Source organism: Molossus molossus, unplaced genomic scaffold, assembly GCF_014108415.1.
Source record: "Molossus molossus isolate mMolMol1 unplaced genomic scaffold, mMolMol1.p scaffold_m16_p_10, whole genome shotgun sequence".
Classification (NCBI taxonomy): Eukaryota; Metazoa; Chordata; class Mammalia; order Chiroptera; family Molossidae; genus Molossus; species Molossus molossus.
The window spans coordinates 65271312-65291856 of record NW_023425345.1 but is presented as its reverse complement, the minus strand read 5'-3'; the positions used below and the strand labels follow the sequence as shown (position 1 = coordinate 65291856).

Here is a 20545-nt window from a genome sequence, read left to right as displayed (position 1 = left end):
TTTAGTTCTTCTGCGCGTCTCCAGGCTAACCCCTTACTGAGCACTACTTCCAAGCTTTATAATCCTTAAAGATCGTAAACTATTTCTCTGTCATGCAGAAAAAACAACAAAAAAAAGACGTTATTTTCAGATTAAAGCACACACGTCCCACTCGCCGCCCCCCATCTTTAACCGTCGCTTTTGAGTCTCGCGAGAACAGCCCCTTTTGGTCGTGGTCGTGCCTCCTAGAAGGCGGTACATGTGAAGACTGACATAAGCCTCCTCCAACAGCATTGCCCTTTAACTAGCGTCTCTCCAGCGTGCGTGGGGACACCTCGGTGAACCCTGACCTCAGCTTTCCGTAGCGTCCCGCGTCTACCGCCTCCGCCCCCAGAGCGAAGGAGGCGGGTTTTGGCCTCTTGCCCTAGGGAGAGAGTGCGAGCGAGACGAGCCGGAGTGGAAGTGTCTGGCTCCCCTGAGAGGTCCTGCTGTACTCCTGGCTTCCCATGAGCTCGGTCTCCAGCGAGCAGCGCCGTCGTTAGGCCGGCCTCGTCGCCTCTGCTTTCCCCGGGACAGGCCCACGCCTCGCCAGTGAGAGGGCCACCCGTCGAGGCGCCTCCTTAGTCAGCGTCGGCGTCGCGCTGCGACCCTGGAAGCGAGACCGCCGCGAGCGAGAGGAGGAGCGGCAGCGGGCAGCAGCATCAGCAGCGCCAGCGGGCGGGATCGAGGCCGTCAACATGGCGAGCGCCTCCTACCACATTTCCAATCTGCTGGAAAAAATGACATCCAGTGACAAGGACTTCAGGTAAGGCCGAAATCCGACCCTAAACCCACCTCGGGGTCCCCCATCCGCGGCCCTGGCCCCACCCCTTTGGCCTTGCCCGGTTCTCCGCTTTCCCGAAGTCCCCAGCCCACCATTCGGTTCCCAGGTCCCTGCAGCCCTTTCCTCTCCCACCTTGTAACCCCCTCCCCCATTCTTCTCCGGGCCGTTGCCCGCCACTGGCCCTCGGCCCTGTCTGTGTCCCCAAACGTCCCCTCCGCATTCTCTGCTACCCCTTCCCTCCCCCACATCCGACATGAATTTCGTGCCCCTGGTAGCCCAGAGGAGCGAAATCACTCACCTCGTGGGGAAAGGAGTTGCTGTAGGCTCGGAGAACGGGAGGCCGGGCCTACTCGCCGGCCCGCCGGAGGCGCTAGGCCGCCCTGCTCGCGGGGGCCCGAGCTGCAGCCCACTCGGGGACCCAGCCGCCCCCTCCTTCCCCGTGCTTGTGAGTGGGCCTCGGTGCGGGCATCTCGAACGACGTGCTTTTATGTTTTGTGTTTGAGTTCTTGGATTAGCCTATAAACTTTCTCTCCGGATTATTTCTTTCGTGAGAGTGGGAAGAAAGGGGAGGGCAGCCAGGATGGAGGAAACTTGACTCGAAGGATTTTCCCGCCAGCATCTCTGTCATTTTCCCCTTGTCAGGTAAAACCCAAGCAGGAACTCGGGGTTTCAGTTTTATTTTATTAATATATATATAAACACATATCCAAAATTTACTGCCATAAAGTTGAATTGCTGAACTTCAAACAGAAAAGTGAACCAAGCAAATGGATCTTTTTGGGAAGAGGAGGTTTCTAATATGGGATGGTAAATATAGCAGTTCTGGTCCAGGAGACTTATCCTGTCTGGTCCACGAGACTTATCCGTGGTAACATGCATATTGAAGAACTGTTATATTTTCACTGATTATCTTTGTTTCTCTTTTACTTTGGCACTACAGTAATTGTTACATTCTTTTCTTCCCGCCTTCCATCCCATCACAAACTAAAAAAACTCTCCATCTAAAAAAGTATTCTTATGTCTTGTTTCTCTAAGGCTTAGTGGTTGTATTTTGTGTGTATTTTAAAAGAAAGAACATACAGTCTTCCATTAAAATTGTTGCTGAAGAGTGTGTTTGTTTATTGTATGAACGGTATGATTTAACTCCTGAAACCATGTCTGAACCTTATCTACCAGGAATAAACATCCCGATTTGTGAAACAAGAACCGTGAAAAGTGTAGAGATTGTGTTCCTAATTAAATGGATCTGCTGGCATATGAAAATGGCCAATGAAATAGTTTCAGTTATGTGACTTCAAAGCCAATTGATTTTTAGAAAGTTGTTACCTAGGGAGTTTTTTAGTATTGCATTTGAAACTTTTAAAATCAAGTTTGCTAATACTAAAGATTTTAGTGCTGTGACTTTTTGGAGGAGACATGTTTGTTTTGGGTATTTTGATATTTGGATTTGTGTAGCTCTAGGGCCAAAATCGAGATTATTAGGAGGAATAAGTTTTGCGTTGTTTTTTAAAAGGATTTGAATGTGCTTCCCTTTCATTTGGAACTTTGCTCCCAACTCAAGCCACTGAAGCTTAAATATTTCAATGGAAATATACATAACTATCAGCTAATAGAGTGTATGATGTGATTCCCCACCCCTCTTTCCCATTTCTGTCAATTTGGCTCATTCTGTAAAAGTACTACATTTTATTTTATTTTGATTGTGTTTGATTTCAGTCTAAAGATAGCACTTTCCCTATAATAGTACAATTTGGTTCAACTAGTCTGGCTTGTGTATGGGTAATATGTTTAGAATACAGAGATCAACGTGATAATATGCATATGTGATTATTGACTGAAGCGTTCTTGAATTTCTTGTAAAGGCAAAAATATACACATGCTTGCGTTTTTGTGTTTTAAATTATATGAAAGAAATTAAGTTATAGTCAATGTTGAATTTGATAAGGATTATCTATCAATTTGGGCTGGAAAAAATCAAGACATTGCTTGGAGAATTAATTCTCCCAAAAGTGTAATATTGAAATATTTCTAATAGTTGGTGAGTATTATAGAAAATACTTTTAGGTAGAAGATATGTTTAGGAACAATAAATGACTTCCATTAATTTGGCATCATTAAGAATTTTTATTAACTCTGTTTTAAAGACTTGTGATATGCTCAAGCCATCCAGTTAACAGTCAAGACAAGTCTTTGGAACTAAAGGACTTACACATATTAAATTTACAGACATTTAAGAGACTAATTAGAATAGTGAGCATTTGAAGTCAAGTATTTTGGAGATTTTTCTGTATATTTTCAGTACAGGCATTTACTTGAATATGTGTGGTCTATTTTATTTTATTTTATTTTATTTTTTTTATCCTCACCCGAGGACATTTTTCCATTTTTTTTGTACAGATAGAGTGGGAGGGAGAGAGAGGAAGGGAGAGAGAGAGAGAGAAACATCGACGTGAAGGGACACATCGAGTGGCTGCCACCCGCACGACCAACCAGGGCCGGGGACAAACTGCAACCGAAGTACGTGCCCTTAGCGGGAACCGAACCCGGGTCTCTCCGGACCGCAGGCCAACGCTCTAACCGCTGAGCCAAACTGGCCAGGGCATGTGTGGTCTTTTAAAATGATGCTTTCTAGTTTCTCTTTAGAAATTTACTTGTTTATTCATTTTGATGTAAATATCACCGTTTTTCCACTACGTGTTTTAAAATACCTAGTGCCAGAAGGATGTTGAAGACAAGGCTAATTAACATTAGAGTATCCAACATGTGCAAACCAGTCTACCTTGTGCTTAGGGTAAAAGAAAAAAAAAACATCTAAAAGGAAGAAAAAAGTTTATTCTTCTCATGGTAGACTCCAAGCAGAAAATCTGCTAGTTTCAAGATATAAGTTCTAGTCATGTAGGATTTTTTGTTGTGAAATATCTGTGAGATTTGGGGCAGGCTACTTAATTTGGAATTAAACTTTCACTTGAGAGACTTGTATATGGGTGATTACAAAAGGTCCCTTATGGGCCTGAAATTTCAGATCTTTGTGGATAACTGCATTGTCCCTTAATGCAAAGAAGATAAAGAAATAAGTGCCGGTTTGAAAGTTTTGAAATGTCAGCACTTTAAAAGAATTGTTTTATAGGACTTAAAAATAGGCTCAATTTATTGAAAAAAACAACTAATGCCTCTTTCTCTTTTTTTTTTTCGTGTTTAGTCTACTATAGTCTTTGAAGGTAGGACATATATTTATTAAGGTTTAGTGCCAGTATGTAGGTGATTCTGTAGATAACAGACTGAAATTCAGTGTACATGAATCACGTGATTACTCCACTTAGAATATTAATAATATTGAATATTCAGTGGGTTAAGGTAACAAATTTCTGCTTTTATTTTTATATACTTCACCACCAACTGAATTAAAGTATTCCAAGGAATCAAGAGTTAAAGAAAAAATTTGCCATTCTTTGATCTATTTATAATAGTTAATATTAATGGTTAGTGTGGGCTTTATACCCTTGATCCTATTTATTTATTTATTTATTTTTAATCCTCGCCTGAGGATAAGTTTTATTTATTTCTTTTCTTTTTTTTTTTTTTTTTTTAGAGAGATAGAGAGAAACATTGATTGGTTGCCTCCTGTATATGCCCTGACCAGGAACTGAACCCACAACCTTTTGGTGTACAAATAGCAACTGAGCCACCCAGCCAGGTTGATCCTATTTATTTTTACAACTCTAGTTAACTTGATACTAACAGTCTCTTACAGCTGAGGAAACTGAAATGGTGATGTTAATTACTTGCCCAAAGTCAGTTTGACAGTAGTAAATCTAGGCTTTGCAGATACCCACAAAGCATGAACTCTTTTTCTATTTGTTTGTTTTGTTTTGGTACATGCCCCTAGCGGAAACCGAACCCAGGACTCTCTGGTCCGCAGGCCAACGCGACAACCGCTGAGCCAAACCGTCCAGGGCTCTGGAGAATGAACTCTTAACTGCCACATTATGCTCTTCCTCCAGAGTTTTGACTGGGTGACATTGAGAGTAAGCTCATAAATTTCAGTTCCTTCTAAGTTAGAGTTATGGAATATTTTGTGCTGGAAGATGTTTTTTTTTTTCCCTTTATTGATTTTTGGAGAGAGAAATAGAAACATTCATTGACCGCCTCCTGCATGCCCACTGGGGATTGGGCCCACAACCTGGGCATGTGCCCTGACTGGGAATCGAACCAGTGACCTGTTGGTGCATGGGTTGGCACTCAACCACTGACCCACACCAGCCGGGCTGGAAGATGCTTTTAATAATTCCCGAAGAGAGACTGCAAAAAGTTGAAGATCTAGTGCTTGCCCCTCAGTAGTATCTACATGGTTGTTGGATGGTTAAGACACTGTTGTAAAAAGAAAAGTAACCCTATGGCAATATGTCGTTGTCAGGCTGAAGTGGCAGAGAAGATGAAAGCAAGGAGATTCATGTTTGTGGAGTGTCTGAGTTAGGTCTTTGAATTGTAGGTAGAGAAAACTGTGAAAGCACACTACAGAATTTCATTGGGGGAGAGAGAGTAGATAACATCTGGACTGCACCTGGGGGTGAATACTGTTCTGGAGTCTCTTTGAGGGTAGTAACCTTGTCTTACTGAATGGAATCCTTTACTCTGTTTAGTGACTTGACCTTGTGGGTTCTCAATAGATGCTTATTTTAGTTGAACTGCATTTTAGTTCTAGAGTTAAGAGAAAAGCATGTAAGCATTTGGGCAAGTTTCCTCCAGAAGCCAATGTAAAAGCTACCAATCTGTTTTCTTAAATACCATTTTATACAATCTAAAATAATTCACTGCATTGTTGAATTTCCTAGCTTGATAATGGTTTGCATTACCCATTGTTTATGTGTCTTGGATATTGGAAATAATTTTCTTAAAAGCTGTTAAGAATGCTAATAATCTCAGCCCTGTTAAATGGATGCATAGGTTTTTGAGAGCTGGAAGGGACATTAGAGATCCTATAACATAGCTGAAAGTACTGTGTGGGCATTTACAGTAATGTAACAGGAAAAACTAAGTGAAGTTATCTAGATTGCTTGTGCTTGAAAAAAAGTAGGTTTAATCAGAAGAAATAGATTTGTAGAGATAAAGAATGTGGTTTGGGGGCATTTTTAAGTACTTTGCAGACTGATGGCAATGTTACTTGATTTCACTAATATGATTTTTCTTGATATAGGTATACCAGTATCACTGATTATCAGCAGTGATCATGGCTCATCACTGAAAAAGGGAAAGGCACCTCATTGAGGAAACTGGGAAGAAGAAAGATGACTAAAAATTAGTTTTGTTTACCTGAATGATATTAAGACTGTCCCAGGTTAATTCATGACTCTAAGGGAATAAATAAGAAAAAGTCAGATAGCAGTCATCTGTGTACAAGATCTTTAAAAGAGAATTGGTTCATTGAGTGATGCAGTTGGCCCACATCATTTAGATTTTTGATGCAGTAGGCCACAGGGCAAAATTGTGTTTACCTGTGAGGGGAAGAGTTGTGGTGAGTGTTACTTATTGTGCAGTACAAGGTATTTATTTCTACCATTATTTATGCTTCTCTACGTTGGATTTACTAAGGGTGAATAAGTTCTCTCCTCAAGGAACTTTCAGTCCTGTAGAGTAAGCCTGGTGTATAAGTTCCAGACTATGACTGTCTTGTTCATAACTGTGTTTGCAGAGCCTGGCACAGTTCCCAATGATAATACCCCCTGAATATTTGTTGAATAAATGAATGAATGGCACTGCCTGTAAGTTAAATCCACATGGGACTCCCTCGGGAGTCTGAAAGTTAACATCTTAATTTCCCCCTCTCCCACCTTAATTTAAGCCTTTTATTTATTTTTTTAATTCTTATTTTGTCTTGTTACATTACCATCCACCATTTGTCCCATTTGGAAAACCTTGATGTTACCCTTTTACCTTTCTTTTCTTCTTTGGTCAACTGATGAGTATTTCTCAGATTAGTCTCCCTATCTCCGGTTGGTCGGGGTTTCTCTTTCTCTCTCTCTCTCTCTCTCTCTCTCTCTCTCTTTTACATTGATTTTAGAGAGGGAGGAAGGGGGAGGGAAGAGAAAGAGAATATTGATGTGAGAGAGATAAATTGATCAGCTGCCTCCCCTACCAGACCTATGATCAAACCTGCACCCTAGGTGTGTGCCATAACTGGGAATCCAACCTGCGACCTGTGCACAGGACCAACCAACTGAGCCACATCGGCTCAGGCCTCTTTAATCCAATCTGTTGGTAACTCTTTCTTTAGAATTTTCTTCCTCAATATCACAGATGATGAATGCCTTTCCCACTAATTCCCATTGACTACAAGATAAACTCTGAACTTTTTAGCTGTTGCCCACTTAATCTTACTGAAATTACTCTCCCCAAAATTCCTAACAGTCTTCATGTAACTAATTTAGTGGGTATTTTCTTTACTCGTCAATTTGATTTGTAAGCAATTTACCCCTTTTTCCTTCTTGAAATTCTCTTATATAGGTATCCCTGACACAGCTTGGGTTTATTACTATTACAGTGAGGGAGGCACACACACTGTGGGATGTCTCAGCAAGGATTGGGACTTATTTATTTGGGTACTTTTGGGAAAGGTCTAAGGAAGTGGAGATTTGCTTTAGATTGGATGTTGTTTGAAACCAGGGCAGTTCTGTCATTTGACATCTTAATGTTACAGGTAGGGCCGACTAAAGCAGAGGAAGAGCTGTAATTGGTAAGGAAGTAGCAGTCACTCAGAGAGGAGGAAGTTTTTGGTATTTTATGTTGTTAAATTAACTTGTCTGGTATGGTTGTTCTGTGAGGTTGTATATGTCCAGGAAACAATATGCTTTAGCTGTAAACATCAGCTCAGTTTGGAACAACATTGAGGTTTAGGTATAAGCCTCTGATCAGTTCCTGGGTTCAGGGGCTGCTGTTTTTTTTTTTTTTTTTTTTTCCTCAGTCTTCATTTTTTGGCCAAAGGCAGAATGATTTCGTCTGCAGGACATTAATGCATGATGTTCACATCTTCATTATTGCTGATACTTTGTTGTTTCTAATCAGAGCACTGGCCATTCAAAGTAGTCTAGTTGAACTAGGTTTATTAATCCTTTCTCCTGTTAAAAGAGGAGTGGTTGTGACAGTAGCTGTTCAATAACATTAAGACTCTGGACAGGATATATACTCAACTGTATGTAACACCTGAGTTGTGTGGTTTTCCTCTCACTTCTTTGTCCATTTCCTACTCATCATTTATCATCTCCATGTCTAATCCATCTCAAAACCCTATTAATTTTAACCTTATAAATCTCAGAGTTGGTTCTCACTATTCAAAGTTGCCGTAAAGATTTAATTAGCAATACTGAACCGTTGCTTCTAGGAGAAATATAGGGTTAGGTTCCTATGAGCAAGGCACAGAATTTTCATCAGTTAGTCAGTTTGTAACTTTGTTTTATGTGTGTTTCTGTTTAAAAACATCTTGTTTAATACACATTGTTGATTCATAACATTGAAGTCCAGGCCAACAGTGCTATAATTCATACCTGAACAAATTTTATCTGACATATTTTCTAGGAGACACATCACAGCTTTCTTGTACTTAGGAACACTAGACAGCACTTTGACACTGTGCTTGGGGGTCATTTTAAATATCAAAATTACCAACAAAAAGCACAAATGTACATAAAACATGGCACTATGTAGATTGAGAAGAGGATACATTACTGCCTCTTTATCCGCGGTTTCATTTTCTGCAGTTTCAGTTACCCACAGTCAACTGTGTTCCAAAAATGTTAAATGGAAAATTCCAGAAATAAATAGTTAATAAGTTTTAAATTGAGCACTGTTTTGAACTCTCTCACCATTTTACTCTGACCAGTCTGGATGTGAATTATCTCTGTCCACAGATCCACACTGTATATGCTACCTGCCCTCTTATCAGATTGACTTTCCACTGAATTGCTCGTTAAGTCCTTTACTCTTGAGGTACTTATTCATCACCACCTTCACCACCCACACAAAAATAAAAAATTTAAAATTCCAAACCAGTTTTCCCAATGCAAACCCCTATTAATGCTTTGAGAACAAAACTAACCATCACTTCTTTGGTGTAATCATTGCCAAATGCCCTTGAGTATTGTTTTAAAATTTTTGTAAGATTTAAACTTATCCATTTACCTGTCTGTCTGCCATAGTAGATGAACAAGTTAAGAGAAAGGGACTGAGTCTATGTTTATTATCTTAGCCATTAGCATCATACCTAAAAGAGTAAATGCTCAAGAGACATTTTACCAATTGGCTTCTGAATTTGCCCTGGACAGCTTTCAAAATGGTCGATTTCTTTATAAGAAGATTTATAGTACACTTATTTATATTAAATTAACAGAAGGAAGAAATTCTCAGAATTTTCTGGTTTTCAAGTGTCAGCATTAAAAAGTAACTCATTATAATCTCATACAACATCAGTCCAATTTTTCTGAGTTTTAAAAATATCGCTAATTTTGCTGGTGCTCATTTTAACACTTAAAAAATTTAACCATTAATTAATAGGTTTTTTTTTTTTTTTTTTACAATCAGTAGACTTCTTTATTAGAATGTAAGCTCTCTGAGGTCAGGAGCCATAGTTTATTTATCTTTTATCTGTCCTTTGCCCATAGGCATATAAATGGTTAAATGAATGAATCTGTATGCTAGTAGAATCATTTCAGAACCATAAAACATCAGTTTTTTACATTGAGATCTGCTTTTTTATTGAAATTGATGGTCATTATGTTTTTCTCTAACCAGATGATTAGCATTTCAGGGATTCTTAGGAGTGCTAACTGCTATGGTTATTTAATGAACTTTAAGTAAAGTGGTTACGATGCTTTTTTTAATGTTTTATGTGTGGAAGTGCCTGCATTCATGTGCTACTCGGTTTGTTTTATTTTAATTTCCAGAATATTGTGTGGTTTTGATTTACTTTTGTCATATAAAATGGGGAAGGTCTTTTAATTAGGAGAAATGCCCATTTTTTAAAAGTACATGCTTAATTTACCTTGTATTACCCCAATTTAAACATAAGCTTTTCTTTAAACAACTTTTATAACATTTGGTAAGAATTGTGTTTGTATGTAGTTTAAAACTTTGTGAAATCAGCATTAAATGAACATACTGATTACTGGAATTATCCTTAAATTGCCTTATAAGTAATGAGTTGCTAAATTAATAAGTTGTTTTGCCAAATCCTTGCCACATAGTTTATTGCCTACATTTCCAGACTATCTGCATAGCTGTTTTATCATTTCATCTCTAATGGTTGGTTTTTTATTGATTTAAATGTGGATTTTTGACATTTCTGCATGTAACATAAAATACTGAATTTTTCTAAAACTGGATCTGGTTCAAATAAAAGAAAAGAGCATTACGTAGTTATTTCAGTTAGATTCTTTTTTATAGGTAAGGGGAGCCAAGAATTATGGGGAAAATTCATTTGGTCTTTAAACAGATTTGGGGGCTTTATTTCATGTGATTATCTGATATTTTGAGAAATTACTTTTACAGTAATGAATTGCCTGGTGAGGTATAAGGGAAAACCTGAAAGTCTGTTTACCGTATTTTTATCTTCTGTTCAACCCTTTTATTTTTTTATCTTTATTGTTGAAAGTATTACAGATGGCCCTCCTTTTTTTCCCCATTGACCCCCTTTTCTTTACTCCCACTCCCCTTCTGCCTGCTCTACACAATTCGCTGTTCCATTCAACCCTTTTCGTTTAAAACTGAGATTAGACCATTGATCACTCAGGGTTTTTTGTCAGGCCATTCAGTATTAAACCTTCCTTTGACAGTGGTTCTTAAGGGGGGGAGGGGCTTGGATGTCAGGTGGAACAACTTTCTAGAATCACCTCATTATCATATTAAAAAGACACTTGATAACTAGTGAGAATTGGGGTGGAGATGAAAATTTATATGTTGGTAATTTCCTAGTAATTTATAATATGTAACTTCAGTCCAATACACAGTATTATTTAGGAAGGTATTTTTGATCACAGTCAAAGGCTTCCTAGATAAAATTGAAATCACATGCAAAGAAAAAATTAAGAGGAGCTTTTCTCTCCCTAAAAGCAGTGATGCTATTAATTAGAATGAAAGACTAGGTCCTGTCAGTAAATTTGAAGTCAAGACTAACCTGGGGGAGATAATTTTGGGTAATGATACTGTATTTAAATTATCAACAAATTCTAATATATTTTGATAGGTTTATGGCTACAAATGATTTGATGACAGAACTGCAGAAAGATTCTATCAAGTTGGATGATGATAGTGAAAGGAAAGTAGTGAAAATGATTTTGAAGTTACTGGAAGATAAAAATGGAGAGGTACAGAATTTAGCTGTCAAATGGTAAGTTGTTTTTTTACTTGCTTACTAGGCCCTCTACCACATTTCAAATAATGTGATAATTGGTAAAGTATCTTAGTCTTGTACTGTCTTTCTGGAATAAGTGGCCTGTGAATGTTTAGCGTTTATACTTGGTACATATGATACATTTTCTTATAGTTTCTGTATTGACTAAATGTAGCCTTTTATGGTATTTTATTTCTTATGACATACATATAGGAAACTCCAGAAAGAGTGGTTCCCTCACTTGTTTGACCTGTTTTTTTGTGTTTTTTTTGCTTTATTAAAATAGGCCTTCCTGCTTCTATCCAACTCTATATTCCAGTGTAGGGAAAATTTAACAACCAGTGATCAAGGAAAGTAAAGATAAAAATAATAATACTTAAAGAATAGCAGCAGTTAAAACCATCATTAACGAATCAACACCAATGATAAAATACTTATAAAGAACCTTTCTTAAGATTGTGAGAATTCCAATTGTCTTTGTGTGGACTGTACAGTAGGAACATCTTGTTAGGCATGATGCTAACAAGAAAACTTAAACTTGTTCTGTTACTGCATCTATTTATGCATACCAAATATTAGAAATCCTTAACAACTTACATAGTAAGTTATTAATAAATATAACTTAGTTTCATATAGAATTAAATTATGGAATTTTATGTCATACAGTGTTTGATATCAATTTAAATGAAGCATTGTCTTATTCTTTATTGGATATTTTATAAATGTTTTTAATTTGTTTTGCGCTAAGCCTTTACATATTTACTGTAAGAGCAGGCAAAAATGTGAGAAATCATAGATCAGCATAGAATTTCTAGACATGCCATACAACTTTCTTTTATACATGTTTCTTTAACCTAAGACATTTGCAAGCTTAAAATAAAATGGGTCTTTAAAAATGATAAGTTGCAAAATAATGCCAATGAGTCTATAATTTTACTTTGGTATTTTTATCTTTAAAGTTTTTTTGCCATGTGCTTAATAAAGTTTTGTTCAAAATATATGCTGAACATTTACCAGCTTTTACATACAATAAGAAAAAGTAGTCTTTTTTTCCAGATTGAGAGTTGAGAGGTATGTAGGTTTTTTTCACTTGAGTATGAATCTTAACTCGTAGGAACCTGAGCTTTTGATCTTTTGATGGTCTTTTATATGTAAAAGTAATGGGTTGGGGGAGAAATGACATATTCAAGAAAATAATTGAGATATGAAGAAAAGTAATTAGGAGATAAAACTCAGGATCTGATTCTTGGGGGAGGAAAAATCCCAATAGATAGCTGAATTACTAAGTAGCCTTATCTAGAAATTGGGAAAACTGTCAAAGAATTTATTACCCAAAAGACACTCAGGCCCAGAAATTTTTTACACGCTCTGAAACCTCAAAGAATATATAATTCCAGTACACAGTTCTAGTACTATTTCAGAACATAAAGTATGAAAACCTTCCACTATTTTATTTAAACTAAACACTGATAACAAATCCTGACTAAAGATAACACTAAAAAAATAAAACTATAGACACGTTTCATTTAAATGTTCAAAATCAAATTAAACATTATACTAAGTGTAGAATACCATGATCAAGTGAGGTTCATCCCAAGAATATAGGGCAGCTGAATATTAAGTGCTTTATTAGTACATGTATTTCATCATGTTAATAGATCAGAGAAAGGAAAAAACTGCCTGTTTAATTGTCAAGGCACTGCAAGATTTTACCTTGATTTTGATTTAAAAAACAAACAAACACACACATTTAGGCTACTTTGGATAATGAGAGGAGTGAAGCACCTTCCAAAGACCAGCATATATAATGTTTCATTAGGGGAAAGAACAAGTCAGGGATGCTTTATCTCACTAGAGAGAATTCATCTTCTGTTTGAAATAAAACATTTAATAATATGGAATTGATAGTACCTTTTTAACATTAAAAGTTCACAAACACACTTTCATACCTCAACACAAATACCAATAAATTACCAGATATCTCCACACACAAGTCAGGAACAAGGCAAAGTTGTGTGTCTGTCCCTTTTAAAAGGTATTAGCCACTGTAAGACGGGGGGCAAGAGGGGGGAATTAGACGCATAAGAATTGGAAAGGTACATGGGGAAAATTAAGTCAATATAGAAAAAAAATTTAATGTAAACAATAAGAATAAGAAGTAACAGAAAGTAAAATTAATGAACAAAATTTAGTAGCTTTTATATAAGCAGTTAATAACCAGTTGGAAGTTATGGTAACAAATGTCCATTTATTATAGCAACAGAAAAAGAAATGCCTTGGAATAAATGTAACAATAAATACTACAATGGTGACCTTGAGTGAGGGTATTTATTGTATGATATAAGAGGAACTTAATTTAACTATTTTATCTAGTTTTTTTTTTTTTCCACAAGCTAGACAAGTTGATTCTAAAGTAAATTTTGGTGGGAAGGAGAAGGGCACAGGGTGTTTGCTCAAGATAGCCAAGAAAACCCTATAAAAGTATAACAGTTGCTGGAGTTGGGATGGGAGTGGGGGTGTTGATTAGCCTTACTTGGTAGGAACACACACTATTATGTTTCTCTAATCAAAGCAGTGAAGTAGTGAAGCATTAATAGACCAGTGAAGTAAAATAGGATGGAAAGTACATGATGAAGGTGGCAGGCATCAGAGGTGAAAAGTTGGACCTTTTTATCATTTGAAAAAGATAAAATTGTGTTCTTACACAAAACATCCCTATTTGAGGTCACCATTGTTTTGTTCACCTTAAATTAGTGTGCCCTGTTGTAGAACTTGATTTAGATGGAGTCATACAGTATGTGCATTTTTGTGTCTGGCTTTTTTCACTCTCATTAACATCTGTGAGATTTATCTCTATGTTGGGTGTATTAGTGTTTCATGAGTTTATTACTGATTAACAGTCCATGATACCACAGTCCATTATACATTTGGTGTCTTTCTAAGGTTTGGATATTATGAATAAAGATAAAATGAACATTCTTGTATGAGTTAATTTAGTGCATGTATCTTTATTTCTTATGGATAAATACTAAAAGTATGAAATTGCTATTGTCCATTTTGATTTTTTAAGAGCCTGCCAAATTGTTTACTAAAATATTTTTACCATTTTACATGAAATGACTAGTTGTTCCACATTCTCACCAACACTTAGTTGTGTCACTCTAATTTTAGCCATTCCAGTGGGTGTGCAGGTGTACTTTTAATTTATATTTGCCTAATAACTCATGATGTCCAGTGTTATTTTGTGTTTATTGATCATTTGTTTATATTTTGTCGATCTTTTTAAAAATTGAAGTTGTCTTTATTATCAAATTGTAGGAGTTCTTCATATATTCTGGGTATAAGTCCTTTGGCACATGTTTTGTAAATATTTTCTTCCAATTTGATGAGATTGTTTTATCTTTTTCTTTTTTTTTTCTTTTTTTTGTTAATCCTCACCCGAGGACACCTTTCCATTGAGTTTTTAAACAGAGTGGAGGAGAGGGAGAGTAGAGACATCAGTGTGAGAGAGACACATCTATTGGCTGCCTCCTGCTCGACTCCAGTCAGAGCTGAGGATTGAACCTGCAACCCAAGTACGTGCCCTTGACCAGGTATTGAACCCATGACCCTTCTGTTCGAGTGCCAGTGCTCTAACTGTTGAGCCAAACTGGCCAGGGCAATGATGAGCTTAAGTTTTAAATTTAGTTTAGTTTAATTTAAAAGTTAATTTCAGCTTTTCTTTTATGGTTATTAATTACTGTGTCTTAAGAAATCTTTGTTTACCTTTCTTCTAAAAGCCTTATAGCTTCAACTTTTAGTTCTGTGATCTGTCTTGAATTAATTTTTATGAAATAGGAAATTAGTTCATTTTTTTCCCCATAAAGATAACCAGTTGTTGAAGTGCCATTTATTGAAAACACCTTTTCTCCCTAGGGAATTACATTGGCATCTTTGTACAGAAATCAGTTAGCTATAGAGGTGTGGGTCTGTTTCTAGACTGTATTCTGTTTATCTGTCTATCCTAATGCCAGTGCAACACTGTTTTATAGCATAGTCAGGCCTTTTCAACCTTGGCACTATTTACTTTTTGGGCCAGATTATTATTTGTTGTGAGGTGTTATTTACGTACTATAGGATCTTTACCAGTACCTTGGCCTTTATACACTATTTGCCAGTAGCATTCCTTCTTCCCTCAGTGGTTAGTAAAAATCGCCCTTGGTTGAGAAATGCTGGAGATAAAAGTCTAAAAGTAAGGTAGTGTATGTTTCTTAGCTTGATTCCTCCTTTCCCATGAGTATCTTTATTTTTTTAGGGTCTTTGTATTTCTATGTAAATTGTAGAATCATTTTGTCAACTTCTATTTTTTCTATAAATAAGCTAGCTCAGGTTGAAGCTATAGAAATATTTGAAGAGAATCAACATCTTAACAAGAATAAGTCTTTTAACCATGAATTGTAGTATATCATACTTTTTTTGTTGATGCCTCAGGATTTTCTACCTAAATAATTGTCAAAAGTGACTGTCCCTCTTTTAATACTGATTTTGGTAATTTGTGTTTTCTCTTTTTTCCCTTCAGTTCTTCTAATTGGGGATTTACCAACTTTATTATTCTTATCAAATAACTGATTTTATGGTTTGTTAATTTTCTCTTATTTGTTGCCTGTTTTGTTGATTCCTTCTCCTTATTACTTTTCTTCTCACTGCCTTTTTTTTTTTTTTTTTTTAAATCCTTACCCAAGTATATTCTTCCATCCATCTTCAAATAGAGTGGGTGGGAGAGAGAGAGAGAAACATCAATGTGAGAGAGACACATCAATTGGTTGCCTCCTGCATGACTCCAACCAGGGCTGGGGACCAAACTGCAACTGAGGTACGTGCCCTTGACCAGAATTCAACCCGCGACTCTTTGGTCTGCAGGCTGACGCTCTAACCATTGAGCCAAACCAGCCATGGCCTTTCTTCTATTTTAATTCTGAAACATTTAAAAATATATATTTTTCTTTAAGTACTTCTTGAAGTACATCTTATAAATTTTGGTATTTTCATTATCATTCTATTTGAGGTATTTTAAATCTCCACTGTGATTTTTCTTTGATCCGTGGGTTATTTAGAAGCAATTTTCAAATGTTTGAAGGTTATCTAGATGTTTGTTTTTATTTTGAATGGTTTCTAATTTAATTCCATTATGGTCAGAGAACCATACTCTAAGATTTCAAGGTGGTTGTGTTTGTTTCTTTGTTTTTTTTTTTGTTTGTTTGTTTTCTTTATTGATTTGAGAGAAAGGAGAGAGAAATAGAAACATCGATGAGAGAGAACATCGATTGGCCGCCTCCTGCATGCCCCCTACTGGGGATTGGGCCCACAACCTGGCCTTGTTGCCCTGACCAGCAGCCTCTTGGTGCATGGGTCGATGCTCAACCACTGAGCCGCATCGGCCAGGCTGTTTTTCTTTTTAATGTCGATTTTGTTCATGTACTTTGAAAGTTGTATGACTGGGTTCATACACATTTATAATTACATCTTTCTGATACTTGACCTTTTATGAGTATAAAATACTTCTCTTTAAATATACCATATCTTGAAATATATTTTCTCTTATGTTACTATAGCCACTCCAACTTTTTTAAGATTGATGTTTGTATAGTATATCTCTATATAAGATTTTTATTTTAATCTGTTTTTATTTTTAAATTCTGTGTTTTGTAGACATCAGATAGTCCGTTGACATTTATTGTAAATATTGATATGGTTGAATTTAGGTGTGCCATTTTGCTTCTTGGTTTTTTGTTGTTATTGGTGTTCTTTGAGTTTTTTGATTGTTGGTTTTCTTCCCCTGCCTTCTTTTGGGTTAATCAAATATTTTATAGCAACAATTCTCAAAGTTTGATTTGGGGATTCTTGGGACATCCCATGACCCTGAAAGTGTCAAAACAATGCTAGAGTATTATTTTCCCTTTGACTCTCCTTTTCTCATCAGTGAACAGTATAATTTTCCAGAGACCACATGCTATATGATATAACAGCAGATTGGATCTAGTTGTTTTCTATTAAGCCAAAAAATTAATTTGCAGAAATGTAAAATTTTCTCGCTTTTATTGTATTTTTTGGAGAATATAATTATTTTTCTTTAAAATGTTCTTTATGTTAACATATAATGGGTTTATTATTGTCACTTATATTTATTTATTTTTTATCCTCACCCGAGGACATTTTTTCGTTTTTTGTTCAGATAGAGTGGGAGGGAGAGAAAGAGAAACATCGATGTGAAAGGGACACATGGAGTGGTTGGCCGGGGACAAACTGCAACCGAGGTACTGCCCTTAGCGGGAACCGAACCCGGGTCTCTCTGGACCGCAGGCCAACGCTCTAACCACTGAGCAAAACTGGCCAGGGCAGAAGCTAGAACTTTTAAAATTAATTTTTTAACTCCTTTTATTTTCACCTCCAGTTTTCATTGTTTCACATTAGGTCTCTCTCCATATATGCCATATTTTTGTTGTCACTGCCTTCATTTTGGTTTGAGCTATTCTTGGATTTTAACATTTTTGGTTATTTTTCTTCCTTCTCTTATTTTCCAAATTTCTCTCCCTACCACTTCTGTAATCGAGTAGTATTTATTTACTGGGCATATATATGTGAAACATTGATCTGAGCATGTATCAAATTAAACTGTTCATTTTGTCACTTATGCTTGAGAAATTATTTATTAGCTCTCAATTTTATTTACCACATCTATCTATATGAATTGGTCTAACTTTAAAGGTTCTCCATAATGCCCTGGGGGCCTAAATTTCCTATTACATTTTTCATCTGCCTTTTTCCTCTCCTCATTTCTTTCAATATCCATTCCACTTACTCTAGTCTCTGATCTTTGTATATGAAATGTTCTTTTTTTCTAACTACATTCCATCAAAGCCCAGTACCTAAAAATCTCTTAGGTGTAATCTGTGAATACTAACATTGAATTTAAAAGTTATTATTATTTTACAAAAATCGTGCAGAGTAGTGAATGCCTTCAATTTATTTCTAAAGTAGTCATGTTGATTCCTTACCTTACCAACAAGATGGGAGATTATTGGTGATAGAGGCTATACTTTTGTTATTCAGTATAGTCCTGAATATAATGGCTCCTCCTTAATTGAGTAGTCATGCAGTCAACATTACTACTGTGTGCTAGATTTTATGGGAAGGACATAAAGCAGTGACTTCTCTCCTTAACCAGTGGACCTACATGCAAACCTGTAACAACAGAAAATACTAATATGAAAAGCATATACAAGATGCTTTGGGAGAACAAAGTAGTACTATCTTAAATTTCTCTATACTATACTGGAAATCAGTAGGGAAAAAATTGAAAACAGATTACAAGGAGCTTCTGAATCAACAATTTCCTTTATACCCTTATTTATATACTGTTTATGATTCAGGCATAATGTGTTTACTTTGTGTTGAACAGGTGCTAGGTGGGAAAGTTAATGTTTCTATTTGTTCATTTTTTGTTTTTATATTTATCTAGATGTAAAGTTTAGTTTTTCTTTTTTATATTACAGCCTTGGGCCTTTAGTGAGTAAAGTGAAAGAATACCAAGTAGAGACTATTGTAGATACCCTCTGCACTAACATGCTTTCTGATAAAGAACAACTTCGAGATATTTCAAGTATTGGCCTTAAAACAGTAATTGGAGAACTTCCTCCAGCTTCCAGTGGTAAGTAAGCAAGATCACATTTTTCTATTTGCTTTTGGAGGTATTTCTTCTCTACTCTTTGTTTGTTTCTTCCTGTCCAGGGCGGGAGAGAGATGTCTATCCTAAAAGATCTTTGGTAATCATTCCTTTGAACAAAAAAAAGTTTAGAGTCTGTTTTTAAATTCTCACCTGAGGATATTTTTCTGTTTATCATCAGATAGAGTGGGAGGGAGGGAGAGAAACACACACGACCAGACTAGGGCCGGAGACGAACTCCGATTGAGGTACGTGCCCTTGACCAGAATCAAACCTGCGACTCATTGGTCCACAGGCCAACGCTCTAACCACTGAGCAAAACCAGCCAGAGCCAGAGTCTTATTTTTGATTTAAAATAAATCCTCTTTAAAAAATATTTTTATTGATTTTTAGAGAGAGGAAGAGAGAAGGAGAAAACGATAGAAACATTGACAGCTGCCTCCTGCACATCCTCTACTGGGGATCCAGCCCACAACCCAGGCTTGCACCCTGATCAGGAATCGAACCAGTGACCTCTCAGTGCATGGTTCTTTGCTCAACCTGCTGAACCACAATCAGCAAAAAATAAATTCCATTTTAATTAACACATTGTTGACCACTCATGAGTTAACTCCTATTTTCATGCCCATACGTTGTTGACCGCTCACGAGTTAACTTGTGTTTGCACTTGCAATAGCTATTTCAATTTTTGGAACTCAGGGTAATATAGGATTATTGTATTTGTGACTCTGCCCTGAGGGTTGAAGTTCGAAAAACAGCACACCATTCTATATTCTCATGAGGACTCCTTTTCTTCCCACTCTTTGGAAAGTATAAAGTGGTCTAAAAAAGTAGCATTTGTTCTGATCAATTGCACTTTATTCAGTGCATTCAAAACTTACTCTAATTACAATAGACAAAATAAAATAAGATACAAAAAATTTCTACTTGAAGTAGCTAGGAAATGGATATCTGCTGGTTCAAATGAGTGCAGCTCAGAATCTAACACTTCTTCTGGTACTTCTAAAAGAGCTCCTTTCATTGATTTCACCTTTTAGGCTTTAGGGCAACTAAAAGACCACGTTTTAGAAAAAATAGTCACTAGTGTAAAAAAAAAAAATCCAACTGGAACATGCAAAGTGTATGTTTCAGAAGGAAAGCTCAGTGAAACGAGATATATTTGCAAAACATTGTGTACCATTACACGTACGTGGTTGCTATACAGTATACCACTCCAAAAAAATTACTAAAATATATATAATATGTAGCAGATATGTTCAAAATTTCATTTAAATTCATTTTGTATAAATAAAGTATACTGAAGTTTATTTAAAAGTATACTGAAAGTTTTACTTTCATACTCAATTACGAAAAAATAGCTGATGACATGAGATAACTTCTGCATAAAACTGCCAGTCAACAATGTGTTAAATTAATATTTTGATTGAATTTAAGTATCTTATAGGAATATCATTTCTGAAGGATTCTTATATTGGAACAAGATTTAATATTGTATGTACCATGACTACAGAATAGAGTTATACCATCCTATTCAGTGAGGGTAAAGATAACTGTTTCATGAGTTATTTCTGATTAGCGCTTTATTTTCAGTATTAAATTTGCTTTACATTAGAATTTATACAAAACTTTTAACACTGTTAAGTCAGCTGTGAGTTAGTTCAGT

At 36.3% G+C, this 20545-nt stretch overlaps 1 protein-coding gene across 1 annotated transcript in view; it reads left to right on the top strand.

The window, feature by feature from the left end:
* The first annotated feature begins 420 nt into the window (after positions 1-420).
* The window catches only part of CAND1 (cullin associated and neddylation dissociated 1), a 40497-nt gene continuing 20372 nt past the window's right edge, over positions 421-20545 (top strand). The window contains exons 1-3 of the mRNA XM_036251612.1: positions 421-784; positions 11034-11177; positions 18713-18867. Of these exons, the coding sequence (XP_036107505.1) occupies positions 717-784; positions 11034-11177; positions 18713-18867 (367 nt within the window). The 5' untranslated portion in view covers positions 421-716. The remainder of the gene's footprint in view (positions 785-11033; positions 11178-18712; positions 18868-20545) is intronic.